Genomic DNA, 20,271 nt, shown 5'->3' with positions numbered 1-20,271 from the left:
CATTATATGAAAAAAAGATCATTTCTTCTCGATTTTTTGTGAAACTATTTAGGAGCTTTCATCATTTGGCACTTCTAGTTCTAAATTTGATCGCGAGAGTAATAGGGGAGAAACTCGTAAGCATATCGGCACGTCTGTCCTACGAAAACAGAATTGACTTACGAAATTTTCAGGGAATGAATTCCTGCGTGGTGTATTACGCGAGAGCTAAAAATATATATTATCCTCGCTATCATTTACTCATGCCGTTACGGGCGCTCGCATTAGTGTTCGCCTTATCAGACGCTAATAATTATTAATATGTGCAAACTAGTAGTATATATTATACAAATTATTTTTGTTTCTTTGTGCTTATTAATTATATTTTATTATTTATTATATTCATTGTATATATTAATGTATATATTAAATCGTTATTTATAGGAACCTACATTACTTTGAATAATAATTTTGCACCCGCGCAAGCGTGTGATCTTTCATCCTATACAAGAGAAATGAACAGAAGTTCTGTGAATCGACATTTCATATTTTCCTAATATTATTTTTTACTTAAATTATTTTGACTTGATTTTAACATAACTTGATTTAACAAATTTCTTAATTTAATTGTATGTGCTATTAATAATAAGCAACATGAATTTGAAGCCTTTGATTTATAAAGCCATCACTAATGATGCCGGTTTGTCATTAATGATAAAGTACGATCCAATTTCTAGATGAAGATTGATATTTATTTACGAGTGCTTGTTTTATAAACGGCAGTAGAAACAGGACAAAAAGTACATAGGAACTATGCAACGGAGTCATTAACGAGCACAGCATCCACTTTACTATTTGAAGAGGCGTGTCTCGCAATGTTGCATAAAAGGTGCCTACGTTAGTGCACACTCGCATATCATTACTGTTAAATGACTCTCCTAAAAGTTAACCGAAGACTGGCGGGAGATATTATCGTTTGCTTCGCTGCCAATGGCAGTCGATTTTCACTGACAGTCGCTCGACAACTCGGCACGGAGACTGACACGCTGTTTTAATCATCTCGCACACACGCGCTCGGGATGTGCATAGTGATGTGATATCGTACAAAGTCTCATTTATGAAAGAAAAATATTTTAGATTATTATTTTGCAGATACGAAATTATATTTCAAAGTTGTTTTAAAAGAAATTTTATTGCGGGATACTTATTTTATTTGATGATATTGGAAAAATTAATATTTATGTTTGTTCAAAAATTTTATTACACATTTCTGATAATAATCTTTGCAAATTGCAAAAAGTTAAAGTTTTTTAGAAACTTCTGTAAATTTTATTTTATTATTTATTAAGGTAGTGATTTATTAAAATAGATTATTATATTACGTTGTAATTTATTATCTTTTACTTAAGATAGATTATAATTGAAGTCATACAGAAAAGAGATTACTAAAATAATATTATAAAATAAAATAGTATTAAAAATATTCTTCATTCTTGTGATAATATCGTTATTACTTGATGACACGTTTCGTAAAGCACATTAAATGATTTGTCAATTACGCAGTCAACAATTTTTAAATGAAAGTGCCGTTTTCGTTTAGAATTAATAAATTTATCAAGAGTCACATTGTTATTGCATTATATTCAAATTAAGAAACGTTTTTAATTAAACTAAAAAAAAAGATAATTAAATGATATTTACACGACAAGTACATCGTTTAATCATTTCTAATTTTACAAATTAGAAACTGTTTAATGTTTCTAGAATTTCACGCCTGGTGGGGGGGATGTAGAATTTTCATAAATGCTGATGTCCAAAAGAAGCTTACAAGATTTAGAAAATGATGGATGAAATAAACATTTTGTGAAGCACAATTTGTAACACACATGATCAACTTGTGATATTGAGAACATCATTTTATACAAATAGCGTTTGTATTTTCAATTAATTATGATAAAAAGGTGTTGTTCGTGCTCGTGCCTCTCTATATTCAGGCCGCAGCAGATCAGGCCTTGGGAGAGACCACGACCGCCTTCTATTGCCCCTGGTAAGTTAATTTTGTAATTTAATTACTATTAATTATTAGTAAAATGTACCGATTACAAATATTGAAAACATATTAAAGATATTATAATATAATTTATATTCATTTTAATGTTGTTATATCAGTGTGTATATTGTATTTCGTATTTGTATATAAAGTGTAGGAAAAAATCCTAATTACAAGGCTGTTATTAATGCTGATTAAAAAGTTCCGGAGAAAGGAGTAACTTTTCGAATAGATTACATCCTTAATGTTTTTTTCCCGGGGCGAGCTAAATATTCTTGCAGGATTACGATTATCTGCCGAATATCTACTGAAAGTTCGGATCGCATTAAGAGAGAGGAGTTAAAAAATCGCAAGAAAGATAAGAATATCTTTCTTGTTCCCCTCATTCTGAATGGTTCTTGCGTGCTCGCTTCCAGTACGTGATTCAATGAATTTTTACAGAACTCTCTCTGAGACGTCTCATTTCACGTTACCGAGAACTGACGATACATTTAAGAATATTAAAAGCGAAGTGATTACGCATCCATAAAGAATCTTACACAGAAAAAAAAAATAAATCAGCAGATCTATTCTGTAACTCTTAATGACAGCTTCGTTATCGTTATAACATTAAGTGCTGAAGTTTCAAGGTTTTTTCTTTACTGTTCGAGATTGACTGATTGATATCACTTTTTTTCCTAGATTATTTATTTTTCTTTGTGTGTGTTCTCAATTTGTTTTACAAGTCTACAAAATACATTTTTCTAATTAATTAATTTAATTATTAAAATTTCTTTATTTAGAAATTAAAAACAAAAATAAAACCAATTATTTAAAAAGATCAAAACATATCAAATTATTTCTTAAATACGTACTGATTAAAAACTGCGAGCTCGAAAGTTAGTTAGTTAGCACTTAAGCACTACGGCTAGACTGATTCTGTGAAGCTTCGGTCATTCACTGTGATATCTGTCACGCATTGAGTCAATTAAAACGTTAAAATCTTGTAATTTCAATCCCCTGACCGTTGTATCTGAAAATGTTACATATTTCTTTTATAATATTCAACTCTTTATCTTAATATTGAACTTTCCAAAATCCGCAATTTATCTAAATTTCTCCTTGTTAATTATCAATCTTAATTCTATGTAGCAAGCTATAGCTTTGTTAATCATCCAGAATAGTCATAAATAGCGATATGCGCTTATATATATTGATCTATCTATTTAGAAGCTGTATTATAATGTAAAAGTTTTCATTTATTTTCTCGCGGAAACGCAACATTGTGTTTTTTAGTTAATTGCATTTGTCATAAACAATTTTTTTGCTTTTAATGTATATGCAATTTTACGTTGCAAAATCCACGATCGAGTGAATCTCGATAACGAGGGACACTCCCAGAGATATCTCGCTTGACACCACACGTAGCCAATTGACCCTTCTGAGGACAGAGTTCGCGTGCGCGGGTGGGATAGAAATCAATTAATAAAACGATAAGATAGGCGAATGTCGGAGATATGAATCACGAGCGCGTAAAATAATGTGGTCCTTATTGCTTAAAATAAATATGTCTAAAAGTAATAGTCCATAAATAGAAGCGAGAGCTCCCTGTTTTTCATGTAAAATGTGTAAACGAACGCGATGCAAATTATCACGAGATGGTTTTTTTTAACGCGTCAGAATTTTTTGATTAGGATATATTTTATTTACAATATTCAAGAATTTCGTTAGTTAAAAAAATTTTGAATTGTCTACATAAAAGTTTTGATTTATTGAATAAATTTGTTTTTGGATTATCGAAGTTTTATTTTCTACCTCCTTGAAGATATATCGTATTTCTTTCAATAAATAGGTTAGATGCTAAAAAGACATTAATCAAAACGTGCAAATTAAACAAGTTTTTATCTCGATTGAATTTCGCTAGTTAAAATTTTGTAGAATACTTGGTACACCAATTTTATCGCTTCCTTTTTGTTCGTAAAAATACATTTGGTTTCTTTTTCGTAAGCGCACGAAGAGGATTAATTAGAACGTCATTCAATAAAAATTAAACAAGTTTTTAGATTTGCTATAAAACATAAAAAAATAACTTGAATATAATGACCAAGAATTGAACAACCGTATTAACTTCAACATTTCAGTCAAGATGCGAAGTACTCTCCCTAAAACCTATTTTCAGAATATTGGTCAAGGCCGCCGATATACTATAAGTTTTATGCGACGCGTGCCGAAGAAACGTGTGTGTTTAGTCAACAATTTTTGGAATGACAAAAATTACAAAGAACAGTTGGTGTTGGACTATATGTAGCATATGATGTCGTCATAGAAAAAGAAAAAATTGCAAGGTCGGTAATTTGATACGTAGGCGATGATTTTATTATCGTGATTATAGGAATTGATCGACGAAAACAATTGATGAGATGAGTGTCGACATAAAAGTAGGTGTAGAATATCCTTCGTTTATTATCGCACACTCATGTCTCAAGTGTCAACTTGACTATACTATTATGTAACTTTGATTTTCCATTGTCGCAAAACATAAAGTGAAAAAAATTAAGTGCATACATTAATCAATGTGTATAAATCTAAATGTACCAATAAAAATTGAAAAGTATGATATTATAAAGTGTTGCGACAAAATAAGACATTTAAGATATCAATTTTTTATAAACTGTAAATTTTCGTTTTTGCCCTAGTTAGAAAAATTTTTCCCCTCTTTAAATTAATAAAATACATTTTTCAAATAACATGAGAAGAGATATTGAATTATTTCATATTTTCTCAGCGCTTTTAGTATTTCGATCATGTGTAAATAAATACAGATTCTATTGGTACAATGCGCGATTTGTTCATTCAAGCACTCTGGATTTATCGCGCGTCCTCCGTTTAAGAAAATATACTTAGCATGGGAAGTGTTTAACTTCCGCCTCTCTTGCGAGGCGCCGGCCTTCATTATGATTATGTGCATTTAAAACGATAATATTATTCATTAGTTACCGTTTCCCGTTCATCACACAGGCGCTAAAGATACACGTGCATAGAATCCGCAAATTTTTTTGAAAAATGTATGCATGTGTGTGTGTATTATTATAAATCAATATGTACGTGTGTGCGTGTTATCGTAAATCAATTCTTTACGCGTTTTTTTCGCGAAAAAATTTGTATAGCTCAAAATTTGACCTATCAGAATGGGATGTTGAACTTACGCGTTAGTGGCTTCGTTTATTGCTATGAATGAAAGTGAGATTACGCAAGCGGTGCCGTGACCGCTAAACGGTGACGTCACTTTCACGCCGAGACGTGAAGCTGCGTTATCAACTTTTTACTATCGACACTTTTTCCCGAAGTAATCTTGAACAAGCTAGATAAATTTGAATTATCAATTAAAAATTCAAAAGGAATAAAAAAAGAATTTTTTTTATAAAAGGATATTTTATGTATCTCCAACAGGACATGAAAATGCGAGTTTCTCAAGAAGCATTTGTAAATGTTGCTAATTCATCACATTTCTAAAAATAAATGACTACATTATTATTAATATTTTATTACGTTAGTAATAAAGTGCTGTGCAAGATATAATTCTACAAAATTCTTTAGTGCTTTCTCTCATGGATTGCAAGCTGACCGGAAGATGAATCAGACTTCACCGAATCATGATTTTCGTGGTTACTCATTGGAGATGCTTCATCAGAGATTCTTTTCATTATGTCACGCTTTTTTAGATAACTTTCTTTGTTGATTCATCCTCTTCTATATAAATATGTAAATACGCGCGACGTTAGACACGTATGTATTTTTATTTGGACTTTATCCTTTCGCTTCTGGTTCTCATCTGAGATAAGAAGTTTATATACCATTATCGCGTGAGGTAGAGGTGTCAGATCTATTTGAATACAAATTGAACTGAATCTTTATGATTTGCTTTCGAATTATTCGAAAATTTTGAATTTAAGAAGTTTAAAGACAAATCACATATTTAATGTTTCATAAAATTATATTAAAAAATGTTTTCTATATTATATAATCAATTACTTTTCTTGCATAGAAATTTTTTATTTATGTTAAAAATCAATAGCAGAATTTAACATAATGTCACGGAAGCAAATTGCAAGCAGATACATTAAAAACATTTAATGCGTATTTAATATAAATTCTTACATTAAATGCGCATTAAAACATCTAATGTAAAACATTTAATGTAAATTCTAACATTGTGAAAAGTGTACCAAATTTCATGCGTGCATTAAATTTAATATGTAAAATTTAAAAATACATTAAATTTTATAACATTTTTAACAACGTATATTAAAACTCTAATCGACAACAAGCTGTTAATAAAAAGTCATATTTCAACGATTTGATTCAATTTAATTTGATTTGGCATAAAAACTTTGATTTACACATCTCTAATAACAGACAATGCTTCTTCATTACGCACAATCGTTAAGATATTCCGACATGCATCTATTATCAGAGCATATCAAGTTTTCGCAGACAGGTATCTCGCTTGTACGTCGTTCAGTAGAAGACACACCTCAATAGAAATTCTAATTGCAACACTCGGAAGGAATTGACGCAGATAATGCATCGTAAAAACTGCAGCGTCCTTCCGAGAATTAATTATTCACGTCCTGTGTTGCATTTATCGTGCAAAAAAAAATGAGCATAGCATTTTGGTTGCGCCAAAGCGAACGCAGTTTTTACAGGTAGCAGTTTACAAAAATATGACTGTATTTTTTATTTAGCTTCAAATTTAGTTTTATGATCCTGTTATTTTAAAACGTTATTTGAAAAAGTCAAATTTTTAAATTTAACTTTACTGAAAAAAGAAAATCGACAGAAATCAAGCAATCAATCTGGAGGATTCTGTACGATCGATCGATTTTTATTGTCATAACAATACTTATGTATACACGCTTGTGATATGTATCTCGTGACTGAGTCATTCGAGTACCATCATTTTTGTATTAAGACCGATGAAGTAAGCTGATTACAATGACAATTGGAGCATTATTTTTAGCGGATTGAATACAAGCGTGACTTCGTCTGACGTATTTACCTGCCGCGTTATTAACATTTGTCCTTTTTCTTAAGATACAATATCTGATAATAAAATAATATTTCTACTTGAAACATACTAAAGTATTTCCACTTAATTAAGATATCTCTACCATCCTTCCTTTTCTATCAATACCTTATTTCTTTTCAAACAACAATCTGCAGTAATTCAAGTCTTAAGCAACACCTTGTAGTCGACTAATGCAAGCAAAAAGTACATGACGTCGATCAATTGCTCTTAATGATGTTGTGTCGGCGCGAGAAGTAATTTGAAAATCAAAAGCTATTACACTGTCGCATAAAAGCTGAATGAGATCTCGCGTCACGCATCGAGAATTATCAGTGTCAATGAGAAGCATCACTGAAAACCGTCTCGCTGAGAAAGGCATTTTTTTTCAAATCGCACGTAATTGTCGCACATCGTCCTGACTAATACGGAATACCGCCTTGTCTTCCCGTAAACGGTAAAGAACTTGATCTCTTTAATTGACCTGAAATCCTACAAACCGAATTGAGTCGTATCACGTCAACCGAAATGGAAATTGCGAGAGTCGGCGGTGATAAAGAGATTTTCTTCTTACACGTGTTCTTGAAGAGAAGTGAGCCTGCTGCATTGAAACAAATGAATTGAACAAAGATCCGATAGCAAGTAACGCGCGATTTCACAGAGATATCGAAGCCTAATTGTCGTTTTTGTTATCGTGGCAATTTAAATGCGAGAATCTTGCATGTTAGAACACGCATTCCAGGCTAATGATCGATGTTTTTCTTTTTTCTAATCATTAATCATCGAGATACCATTTTAACATGTGGGATGTGTCTATTTAAGAAATCGATTGTTTATAGATTTCGAAAACAACTAATACCATATTATTCAAATCGTGGGTTTTAATGGCTTCCCTTTAATGAATAGGTATAATTAATGAATATAGGTTTACGATATTAAACCGATTGCATAGGTATGCAATCCATAATTACAAAACGCCATTGGCATCTTTACAAACATTAATTATTTTTACGTTTTGCCCGTCGAAATTAATTAATCAAAAGTAATTAAAAAAATAAAGACTCGCAAAATTTTATCTCAGAAAAATATTTGTAAATTCTAAATAAAAATGTCAAGTTTGCAATTCAAAGAAGAAGATAATTCTTGAAAGTTAAGATTATAAAATAATACAGAATTAAATAAAAAAATATGTAATTCATTTAGCTTGTAAAGTTATATGTTGTTGAGCCGATTCATCTGGTAGAATCACTTCTCTGGCATTTGCAACTCGTAACTTGTAAATATATTCCCGGACTCTAGTTGTAAGTTGCGAGAACAATAGGTGCCAAGAATGACGGCAGCTTTAATTTTTTAATACTGCATCTCATTAATGTCTCTGAGTGAGATATTAAAAACAAGGGTTGAGCATTTTTTATTATAATTTTTTATTATAAATCTCTTTCTTCCTACAATTATGCATAAATAAATAATATATGTTATAGTTTCAATAAAACTTACGTAATAATATTATTCTTGAGTGAGACATACATAACAATTCAAAATATAAATTTTAAATTTGTTCTCTTTGTTTTTTGATAGATTCTGATACATATAGAAATCTTCATCTCGTAAAACTAAATTTTGCACTGTATTGTTATAAATTTTAATATATATTAGGTATAATGTCAATAATAAATAATTTCGATCGTTAAATTGAATATAAAAATTCATATAACAATTTTAAGAATTAGTATCGTAGGTAGTAAATTTGCAATCTCCTCTTAATCCTCATCTCCTTCTATCTCCTAATTAAATGTTATTCGAGAAACTCAAGAGAATATGGTGGTAAATGGTGGAAAATGTATAACAACTCGGTCGCAATTGTAAATCGCCGACTAATTTATGGGAACGAAAAAGTGGGTGACTCCTACTGACAGCGGGTGTCACCGATGACGCCATGTATGGTCGCGCAAGATGTTGCAGCACGTGCGTCCTTGAGATTGCTCCTAGAATGCACCGGCCCACCTTAACTGCACGTTCTTCCTTCCTCCTCGTCGTTGGCGGGCACTTCAGTCATTCAGTGAACTCGCGTCCGTTCGCGTTCCTCGACCATGTATCCCGCGCCCTTTCGTTCGTATCCGCATCCGGTGCATCCGGTGCACCCGGACCGCCGCGGGATGTTTTACAGATTCTACGATCGCTACCGGATATTCAACGATCGGCGTACCCGACCGTTTCCGTTCAGATTCTATTGTGAGTCCCTCGCGTTCTTCGCGGATGAACCATTGTATAATACCAACAATCGTATAAAAAAAATAAGACGCAAATTGCGTCGTATTCATAATTTTGAGTTTTAAATTATCATGTTAAAATTTTTAAACATAATCTTGAGGGCGTCAGTATAAATTTCGCTACGTTTATAAATTTTTATTTAAGACATTTTTAAATATTTTTTTCAATTTTTTGTGGTCTTGCAAATTTAAGATACAAAGTATCATTGTTTTCATTAATATTTTTTAACAAAAAAATATATTTAATTTGACCGTTACCTTTTAATTAACGATAATGAAAATGAGTTACTTTTTAAAATTAATAATTAGTACAACTATAATTAATTACTTTTTCTACTCGGTAACAAGTAATAGTAACAAGTATCTTTCAAAAAGTAACTTTCCCAATTTAATTATTAGTTAATATTATCCTCCTCGAATTCATAGCTTTCTGCTTTTTTGCAATTTTCTTCTTTTTGTATGAGAGATGGTTCGTAATCCTAAAAAAAGTTGTCGTTTGCAGGGGAGGATTTTGGCGTTCCAGTATTAACGATTGACAATGTAGACACTTGCATCGAAGAGAACGGCGAGAATCATCGGACATCCAGATATGAGCTGATGACCCGTCAGGATGACAGAGCAAGACTCGTCGTCAGACGTGGTCAGGAATTTTATCTGCACCTCAGTCTATCTCGAGACTATAATTCTTCCATCGACGGTATTTCTTTCGTCTTCACCGTGGACGGCATCGAGAGACCGCAACATGGACACGGGACACTAGTGGCAACCGCCCTCTTACATCCCGGAGAGATTTCCGAAGCCGCTTGGCAGACCACCATAGACGCCAAAGGACCAAATTTCTTGAGAATAAGGGCGAGTAGAAAATGTTGCGAGATCTTGCAAGATCTTTGCTGAAGATTTGATCTCGATTAAATTTGATGTGCTTGACATTTATAATTTCGATATATGAAACAGTTTTACAATTAAATTAGAATTATAGTTTCTCTCTCTCTCTCTCTCTCTCTCTCTTAATGTAAAATAGACTTGAAATAATTAAATTTGCATATTGAATCGCCGATGTCTCGCGAATTGTAATATTAAAACCGTCGACATTCGTCTTGATTAATTTGGGAACGTTAAGCGTGCGAAGCGAGAGAAGAAATAAGATGGAAAAAGCTTTTTGTTAACAAAGTCTGTCGCCCTTCAGGTTGTGACATCCGCAAATGCGATTATAGGCAAATGGAACATGGAAATTGATACCAAGAACAAGGAATCCGAAGGTGCTGTCAGTTACACAATGGATCAGCCGTTTTACTTGATCTGTAATCCCTGGTGCAAAGGTGCGTATTAGCAGATATTCTAATCTTTCGTTTCCCAACCTCTCCAAGATTCGAGCAGCGTCACAGAGAAGGCACAGTTTTACTGAAGTATTTAAAAATTTAGCTAGATATAGATCTGAAAATAATTTTGTTGGACCATCAAAATAACTACAAACGAAGTTCAAGCCTGATGAGACAAAAATTCTTCACACTTCAGTTTGAACATCTCACATAATTATTTTGATGGCCCTAAAAGAATTATTTTCAGATTTGTATCTAGTAAAATTTTCAGACACTTTAGCAAAATCTTCTTCTAGGGAAACAATGAACAAGAGACATTCTTCGTCCAAGCACGCGTCGGAGAGCTAAAGATTTATGTTTTAACACGTTTGCGACCACGTTACATATGCGTGACACACCAATTCTCTTGAAAACAGACGTCACATACGTCTGTCACACATTATGTCACATACTCCGTTTGTCCATTTGCTACATTTATGTGTGCATAAGTGAAAACGTACATATTGTGTATAATTGCTAAAAATAAATAGTGGCCTATAGCATTCGGTTTTCTAATTGCATAACGATATCGTGTTAATGTTCCCTGATTTTTACGAGGTATTTCTCCTTTTTAGACGACATAGTGTACTTGGACGGTGAGGCCGAATGTCAGGAATATGTATTAGCGGAGGATGGTTTAATCTGGCGCGGCAGTCACAATCGTATGCGGCCCAGTGTGTGGAAGTACGCGCAATTCGAACGAGATATCTTGGACTGCGCCCTGCACCTGATGAATCAGGTTGGCAGGGTTCGCGTCTCCGGCAGGAATGACCCGATCGTCATAACGCGTTGTCTATCCGCCGCGGTAAGCCATTCGCGAAACAACTTTCTCCGCAAACTATAAGCTGTATTTTAAGAAAAGCAATACTCGAATTCAAATTTTCGATTTACTCGAAAAGAACGATTTTATTAAAGCACCGATCTGAAAATTATTATGCTGTAGCATTACAGTATTTATATTGTATGTTTGAGCTGGTTGTACTAAAATATCAAAATTTTTTACAACAATATTACAATGCTTGGACGTCTTACATAATATAATCATTTTGATGATTCAACATAAAGTTATTTTTTGATTTATATCTAGTTTTTTTTTAATTTTTATATACTGCAGTAAAATTATTCTTTCCGTGTAACAAAGTCTCGGAATTTCCGGGGTGCTAAACGACATTGGTTTTAGGTAAACTCCCCCGATGACAATGGGGCGGTAATGGGAAATTGGACGGACGATTACGGGGGCGGGACACCACCTACGAGATGGATGGGCTCGCAGAAGATACTCCAGCAGTATTACAAGACAAAGAAACCGGTCAAGTACGGACAGTGCTGGGTCTTCTCCGGCGTGCTAGCGACTATTTGCCGTACTCTCGGTATACCATGTCGAGTAGTGACCAACTACTCGAGTGCGCACGATACTCAGAGCAGTCTGACCGTGGACTACTTCGTGAATTCGGAAGGCAAGATCATGGAGGAGCTCAACAGCGACTCTATCTGGTAATTCGAAGACTGAAAACGGTCAATCTCTTGATTAAGTCAAGATCAAAATAGAAACACTAAGCGATCTTAATCTTATTATTCAAAATAATCAGCGTAATGCTACTTCGATACAGTTGATTTTAAATTAAATTGGAAACTTAGAAAATATTGACGGGATTGATTTTATCGTGATAGGAATTTCCACGTTTGGAACGAAGTTTGGATGAAGCGGTTGGATTTGTCGCCGGATTACTCGGGATGGCAGGTGATCGACGCGACTCCTCAGGAACTGAGCGAGGGCGCGTATCGTTGCGGGCCGGCATCGGTGGCCGCCGTGAAGAAGGGAGAAGTCCTGCGTCCTTACGACAACGCGTTCGTTTTCGCCGAGGTGAACGCCGATAAAGTCTACTGGCGTTACAACGGGCCCACGCAGCCGTTGAAGTTAGTTCGCAAGGATATGTACGGGTACGTATGACGAATTATTCTATTGTACTAATCGTCGTAACGATTATTAGCATTGATTGCGTTGAATAATGAGTCGATGATGACTCCGTAGCATCGGCCAGCTGATCAGCACGAAAGCGATTGGTAGATGGACAAGAGAAGACATCACGCACACTTACAAGTATCCAGAAAGTAAGTGGAACATTTCTACCTCCTCCCTTCTTCTCTCCCACCTCTCAATCTTCGATACTCGCATTGATCTATATTTGTAACAATAAAGAGGATCATGTTACCTTATCGATTATCATTTTATTTAAATTCTTATAGCGTTTGCGATGTATTGGATTGTCTAATCTCAAAATATCAATGTAATGCGACATCTGCTTGATTATTAATGTCAAATGTAAATGTAGTAATAATCATTCTTAATATTAATAGAGTCCGATGAAGAACGTGCGGCTATGTTGAAGGCATTGCGCCAGAGCGAATCTTTATTTAGCCGTTATTATCTCAACGAGGAGTTCAACGACGTCATGTTCACTTTCGAACTGCGCGATGACATCATAATCGGGCAGCCATTCAGGTATTTGCTTTTTGATTGAATTACTTTACTATTCCCGCAAGTGCTCTTTAAATAATGTAGCGATTATTTGATCAAATTACACGGTAAGATTTCTGATAATATGTGATAATATAACGTTTTAATATAACATAAAGATGATGTAAAATTCTTTAAATCTATTTTATTTTCTTTTAAAATTTAATTTAGTCGTCTCCATTTACTTTTAACGCTTTCTTTCTTATTTACTGCACTCTGATACTCATTCGCAACTTCTTTTATTTTCCGACAGCGTCGTATTACTGATAAAAAATCGACACCCAACGATGGAATATCGTGTATCTGTAATTCTGAGAGTGGAGACTGTGCTGTACACCGGTCGAGTAGGCGACCCGGTGAAGAGATTGCACATCGATAGACTGGTCCGACCAGGGGTGTTAGACGAAATTCGCATGGACGTTTCCTGGGAGGAATACGGTCCGAGATTGTTGGATCAATGCGCCTTCAACATCGCCTGTCTTGCTACCGTAAAGGATACGAACTTTGAATACTTCGCACAGGACGACTTTCGCGTTAGAAAACCCGACATTAGGATCATGGTAATTATTGGAACGCGTGTAACCAACATTTATAAGCGATGAGAGTAAAGCTGGGAGAATAGTAAATATTATTTAAAAAAATTGAATTTTTCGATCTTTAGTTGCATAACGACGCAGTCGTCGGTCAGACTCTCCACGCTTCGGCCAAGTTCCGCAATCCGCTACCGATTCCTTTGAGAAAGGGTAGGTTCCTCATCGAGGGACCCGGTCTGGACGAGCAGTTGAAGCTGAAGTTATCGGAACCCGTCGAGGTGGACGCAGACGCGGAGTGTAGCTTCTCCATGATGCCAAAATTAGAAGGACGCGCCAGGATAGCAGCGAAGTTTTATTCGCGGGAATTGGAGGATGTTGACGGACATTCGAACAATTTTATAGTTAAAGCGACGAGAGCGATCAGTAATTCTGACTATGAGTGATTTTCATGTATTTTCTATGATATTTTTAGCAAATAATGTCGCGTTTTTTATATTTTTACTTTCGATTTATATTTACATTTAGTTTTATATGTTCATTAATAATGTGATAATAATTTTTCAGTGCGAAAAGAACATAAATTAACATAGACTCGTAATTGTAATTGCTCGATGCCAAAAAAATTGACACTTTGTGTAATAATTTGCACGAATTTCTGAAATTATAAAATTAATTCTTAGAGATAAATCAAGTTTATATTTTTTTAATGGAAAAAAAAGAAAGCGTGAAAATGTAAAGTCAAGAAAATGAGTGTAACATTTTGCCAAAAATTTTGTTTTATATTATAGAAAGTATCAAGCTGTGAGAGGCGCAAAATATTCATTTATTTATTGCAATTTGAGTGCAAAAATTAAAACTCTAAATGTGAACAGAGTGCGTATATGCGTGTGCGTATGTGTATGCTAATTAGCGTGAATTAGGTAAGCCGAGCCATAATGAAGATTATTTTTAATGTATTATTATATCTTTTCTTCTATTTATCTTGCATGATAGTCGTTATTATATTTTTCTACGTGTTCATAGAATGTAAAATCGCAACATTTAACATACACGCGTTATTTTGTACGTGAAGAAAATAATCTTTGACTCATTTGATCGTTCACGTTTATTATTTTTGCTTCGATTGCAACCTGACCTTCTCATTGGCCGATCAACCTTGATGATAATCATGCATCCTTTCGGAACGGTTGACGTTCTGTCTACGATCGGTGTCAGAGATCGTTTGGGGACGCATTTATCTCTGTAAATTGCGAGTCGCTTAACGGACGCAGATATCATTGAAATAACGACGGGAAATATCGTCAATGCCACACACATTTTGCGCGATCTCGAAGAGAGGGACCCCATCGCAGCCATACTGTCCTATTTCCTGTAAGATCGTATTGGCATCGCGGGCCTGATGACGAATGGCAGGCGTTTAAGGCGAACGTCAGTTACTCTTAAGAAGCAACTGCACGAATGGGGCAGCGGCCCGAGCCGCGGCTTCCGCGGTGGGCACCAGTAAAAAATTCAATCGACAGAGACTACCTGGCGGCCGATATTAACGACCGGCAATTGAGAGGGTCGCTGTGGCGAGTGCGTGATTATTCAGAGAAGAAGAAGATAAAGAGTAAGGACAGGGACGGATACATGTAAAACTTAATGGAATTTGATTTCGGATCGGCTCTCGCCGACTAATCCTGTTAGATGGAAATACATACTAACTATTGAAAGTTACGCAGAGCAATTTGTATCAAATTTGAAGTTGCTATTTAAAATCTTAAAAATATAAGTAGGAAAAATGAAGTAAAAAAATAAATCTGATCATTCAATGTTTATGAATTTAAGTTATTTTTCTCTATCTCAGATAGATGTTAATGGTTGATATTTCCAAATAAAATGATAATATTGTTTTATATTATATTTCACAGAGTAGCTGGCGGTTGACTTAACTTCTCTCTTCTTAGTTGTGTTTTTGTTGGAAGTTCTTTAAAGTTATTAGCTTCAGACATAAGAGAAAAGTTGCCATTCGTCCCTGAAGAAGAGAAAAAGAAGAGCAGAATCTTACGCGCGCGCGACAGCGGGAGGGAGCAAAAAGGGGATGCGGATGATGATGAGCTTCGAGCTGATACGAGGCCAGGCTGATGCGAACGATGTATCACCATCCGGGAAATTAATGTTGAAATATGGGCCTGGATGAACGATACGCGGCGCCCAGGCGGGACCAATGGGGACCAACGAGAAAGCGCGCAGAGAGTGGCGAAGAAGAGGATTGCACGACAGCCGAGGATGTAGAGGGGAGACGAGATTGTTATGGAATCGATTAATGAATCGTCGGGCAAAATAAGTAAGGGGACGGGAATATACCGGCGCAGCAAATTGGACAGAGAGTTGAAGGGATGAGTGATGAAAGGAAGCAGGTTGGACGAGTGATTGGAAAGCAAATGTGAACGCGTGCGCTCAGCTTTTATGCTTCACAATTGATCGCGAGTAAGGCTTTATTTATCCTCCGCGAATCATCCTCAGGCTACTGCCAGACTGAAAATGTATCAAAGCAAAATCTTTTCCAGTGCGTAATTTACGATTTTTTTCACGCGTCTTCAACATTCCATATTCGAGCACCGACCTTTAAATTATCGCGTTTATTGTTCTCTAAACTGTCTTTCAAACAAAACCGATTCCTTGAGAGTGGATGGGTTCTCTCCTACGCGGGACAAAATTTTGATTAACATGCGACAGAACGGCCGTATGACGAAGCGTCAAGCGAGGTAAAAGGAATCGTGGGAGAGGGTTCAAGGATGCAGGATGCGCGGAGTGATCAAGAGAGGGAGAGAAAAAGAGAGAAGGAGAGAGAAAAAGAGAAGGGAGATATAGCAAGATGATAGTGAGATATGTCTAAATACATAACCGTGACACGTGATGGACGTGTTGCGGCCGCTGTCTACGGGGGTCTCGACGAGCGGGGGCCCGGCCGGGGCCCGCGGCACCCCGCTACGCGCTATGCATCAACACCCGGGATCCATCCCATTATACCTCATCAAAACAACAAACACGCCTTCCACGTTAAACCAACATCCTTTTGTTCCCATCGAATCCCGCGTATCCATCAGGATCGCCGCGCGAAGGGTACACGTCAGTGACGCGATCTCTTCGACGGGGGGTCCTCGCGGCCCCGTGAGGGGTGGAGGTAGGAGCAGAAGGAATTCGAGGAGATCTCGTGAAATGTTATTAATGCCGCGGGGTCAGAGGGATAAGCACGCTCGGGAAACGTCGTCCTGTAGATTTGTACCTGTCTTCGTCTTGTCTCGGCCTCATACGAGAACGACGAAAGACGTTGATCCGTGGTAGAAAAGCGCATGCTGCGATATAAATAATCCGGGTGCTCACCCCGGCATGCACCCGGCGAATAAGGAGAGCCCCCGGACCGAGCGACGGGTTTGGGAAAATTGGTCATCGACTCCGGAATTCTCCCGGATGAGTTATCTCGTCGGAGCGAGATCGTCGGTTCGGTCGTTTCAATTTGTAGAGACAAAGAGATTTATGCCACTCAAGCGGAGTGTGATAGTCACGAGAATGTGGTACCAATTAATAAAAGATGAAAACCGGTAGATGTTCCGGTAGGTGTACCAAATGGCTTTACTGACTTTAAATAGATCTTTGTCGTTTAACATAATTTTTAATTAAACGCAAGTATAAAATAATGTAAATGTTACTTAATTTTTACACTTACTGAAATTTTATAAACAAATTTTTGTAAAATATTTGATCGCTTTGGTGCTCACGTATTTTAGTACCGTAAGTTGTTCCTAGATGGCAGCACATAATACTTACAGCAAATGCTGCAACACTACGAGAATTTAATTCTGGCAACAAAAACACTCTTATTAAAGTTATCATTGCATACATGAATTTCAAATTGCGTTCACATATACAGTTAATCTTGCATCTGTGAAGCGTCAAGATTGCTAGAGTGCTAGAGTGATAGATTCGCGACGTCTTTCCTGACACTGCTTCAAAATGAAGTAACTCGTGAAATTTACAAACGCTCGGATTGCAATCTTTGATGGATAATCACGAGGATGGATAATCGCGATTTTACGGGGCTCTTCCGCGATTTCTCATGCTTTCTCACGCTCTCTCGTCTCTCTCGCGAATAAAAGAGAGGAGCGAAATGGCTTCCGAAAGTGTCCGAGCGCGAGTCGATCGATCAGCGATGAGGCTTGGCTGTACCGCGAGCGGCTGACAGTTTATTGCCAATCATATACAACCGTAATCGGGGATGGCATCAAATGCGCGTGACCCCAATAATCCATAATGGCTCACTCGTTACGGTCGACATGTCAATCTGGCCAAGTGTCTTTTGGCCACATATTCTCCTTCCGTCATTTATTAGGCGATTAGACACCTCGCATCGTAGAGAGTTCTCGCGCGACTGCGTTTCCATCTAGCTATCAAATCCTGACGCACTGATTTTGTCTTCCATTTCTAATGTATGACGCAAATTATTTTACATTGAAACTACGTTTTATTGTAATATTTTTCTATTCTGAATTTTAGAATTATTTTCCTATTTCTTTGATGATGCAAAATGTTTAGGAGTTTGATGTAATTTTTTCTTGAGAGAAGAGTTAGTAAAAAGATTTTTTTTTATAGAAATAATTAAATCTTTGTAATTTCTTGGAAAAAAAACTGATAAAGTGTTTCAACAAATTAATTGCTATATCAGTTTATTGAAATACTTTATCAGTTCTTTTTTTTAAGGATTACACTGTTGTTAATTTGATTGAATTTTTTTCAATCCAAGTGTTTATGTATTTAAGTTAAATTGAATTTCTTCAGTTTAAGCATTTAGATATTTAACTTAAATGCATAAATACATGAAGAAATTCAATCAAGTTGGACAATTTAGTCAAAGTAACAATCAATTTTGTCAAGTTAACAATTTTTTTTATCTCAATTTATATAAATGGCCACGAGATTTTAGTCTAGTAGATTTCATTCAAGTGTAATTTGTTAAAATAATTACACCTAATTTTAGAATGATTATTGATGGCAGAACTCTCATTTCGTAACTATCAAAGAAATGAGCACGATTTATAGTCAACACGATCTCATTAATTCAAGACTTCTCGGAGAGATAACTCGTGGAACATCGATAATGCAGCAAAAAAAATGTGTAATCGTGCAACTCAATGGATAGCGTAGAAATTAATCGCAATAATTGCTTTGAAGAAAAGAAAAACAAAGACGGAGTGTAAGGATAACGCGAGATTGCGTCTTTCCTGTCGATCAATCGTGAGTGCCAGCAAGTGGTGTATTGTCCATTGTATGTTAATTAAAATATCAATTGCACGCGCGCGATGATTGCAACTGATGCTTCCCATCATCGGGAAAACTCGTTGCGATAAAACGCCGTGAAACGGAGCGCCGTCCCGTCCTTTTACGTTTTTTTCGTTTATCTTTTAGGTCGCAAATCCATTCCTTCAAATTGCAGTAACGTTGATTGCATTGCGTTTCTAGAATTATTCGTCTTAGGGGGAGCAAAAGTCAAAAACCAAATTCAAACCGCCGGTGGCTTAACGATTCAATGCGAAATGTTAATCCGCGACTAGCAACACGCATTAATATTAATCAGCCGTAGCTTAATACATTATAATTTATGTTAATGTATTCTATAATAAATAGAATAATATTGTGTGACTATAACGTAACAATTTGCAACGTAATATTGCAACGATTGCGTCGAATAATTTTTTCACGTCGCACGTGCCTCTCGAGCCTCCTCTTTCAAAAATACAAAATAACGATTTCTAAATGTATCTGCGTGCATGTATCGAGTACTTCCATCAGTTTGAAACGGAGGGTATGAGAGGTCGATTTTGCTACGCGATCGTTTCCTGTCAATCTGCCTGTATGACGGCCGTCCGACAGTTTATTATTTGCACTTCTGCGCTCGGCACAGCGACATCCCGCCGATCGTGTTTGTCCAAACAAAGGGCGAGAGCAAACCGACTGCATAATAACGAAGGGCGTAGTAATTTGACGGATTAGAAAATGATCCTCGATGGGTTCGAAGTTAATCTAGGTAAACCTACTATCTATGTAACGAAAAGACTCCCGGTCCCGGTTACAGAGAATTCACAATCAACAATGGCTCGCGAATAATTTAATAAAAAGATAATCTAATTGATGCCCGCTGTAACATCTTGCAGTTTCGCTCGATTCTTGGGGATATCGTTAGGCGGCAGTCCGACTGCAAATGGTGAAAAATTCATAAAGCCGGAGCAGCCATAACATCTCCTCCCGCGTATGGAAATTCGCGGTATCGAATTCGGAGGTCCAATTTCCATAGGCGCGCGCGTTCGCGAGGGAGAGGAGGATGTTTACATAGGTAGAACTGGCAGTTGCGAGCGTATTTGCACGAGGATTTCCCCGGCGAGAGCCGGGCCGCAGGGTGAATTGGATACTCCGTCGACTTCGTCCGTATCGTCGACGAAGGGCGGCGGCGGGTTTGGATAAGGGTCGTAGGAGGGATCTTCT

General features: G+C 36.2%; 1 protein-coding gene and 1 long non-coding RNA gene across 4 annotated transcripts in view; one reads left to right on the top strand and one right to left on the bottom strand.

Annotated features, from left to right (window-relative positions):
• The first annotated feature begins 893 nt into the window (after nt 1–893).
• On the top strand, nt 894–14,854 carry LOC105202658 (annulin). Of its 3 annotated transcripts, none has more exons than XM_039458812.1 (11): nt 894–1,072; nt 1,744–2,026; nt 9,846–10,195; nt 10,530–10,662; nt 11,277–11,506; nt 11,882–12,195; nt 12,373–12,642; nt 12,734–12,813; nt 13,060–13,204; nt 13,473–13,779; nt 13,881–14,854. In XM_039458812.1, exons 2-11 carry the CDS (start codon nt 1,930–1,932, stop codon nt 14,193–14,195), a joined length of 2,241 nt encoding a protein of 746 aa, XP_039314746.1. In that variant the 5' UTR covers nt 894–1,072; nt 1,744–1,929; the 3' UTR covers nt 14,196–14,854. The 3 variants fall into 3 exon arrangements, with proteins under 3 accessions (XP_039314746.1, XP_025987812.1, XP_011169553.1); XM_026132027.2 differs by having other exon boundaries at nt 894–1,328; XM_011171251.3 differs by lacking the exons at nt 894–1,072; nt 1,744–2,026 and adding an exon at nt 8,637–9,305.
• LOC113003260 overlaps nt 12,637–20,271 on the bottom strand; it is a 26,890-nt gene continuing 19,255 nt past the window's right edge. Inside the window, exon 4 of the long non-coding RNA XR_005576555.1 lies at nt 12,637–12,881. This is a non-coding gene — a long non-coding RNA (uncharacterized LOC113003260). The remainder of the gene's footprint in view (nt 12,882–20,271) is intronic.

The sequence above is a fragment of the Solenopsis invicta genome, chromosome 16 (genome assembly GCF_016802725.1).
Source record: "Solenopsis invicta isolate M01_SB chromosome 16, UNIL_Sinv_3.0, whole genome shotgun sequence".
NCBI lineage: Eukaryota > Metazoa > Arthropoda > Insecta > Hymenoptera > Formicidae > Solenopsis > Solenopsis invicta.
The sequence above is the reverse complement of the archived record's forward strand: the minus strand, read 5'-3'. Positions and strand labels throughout refer to the sequence as shown.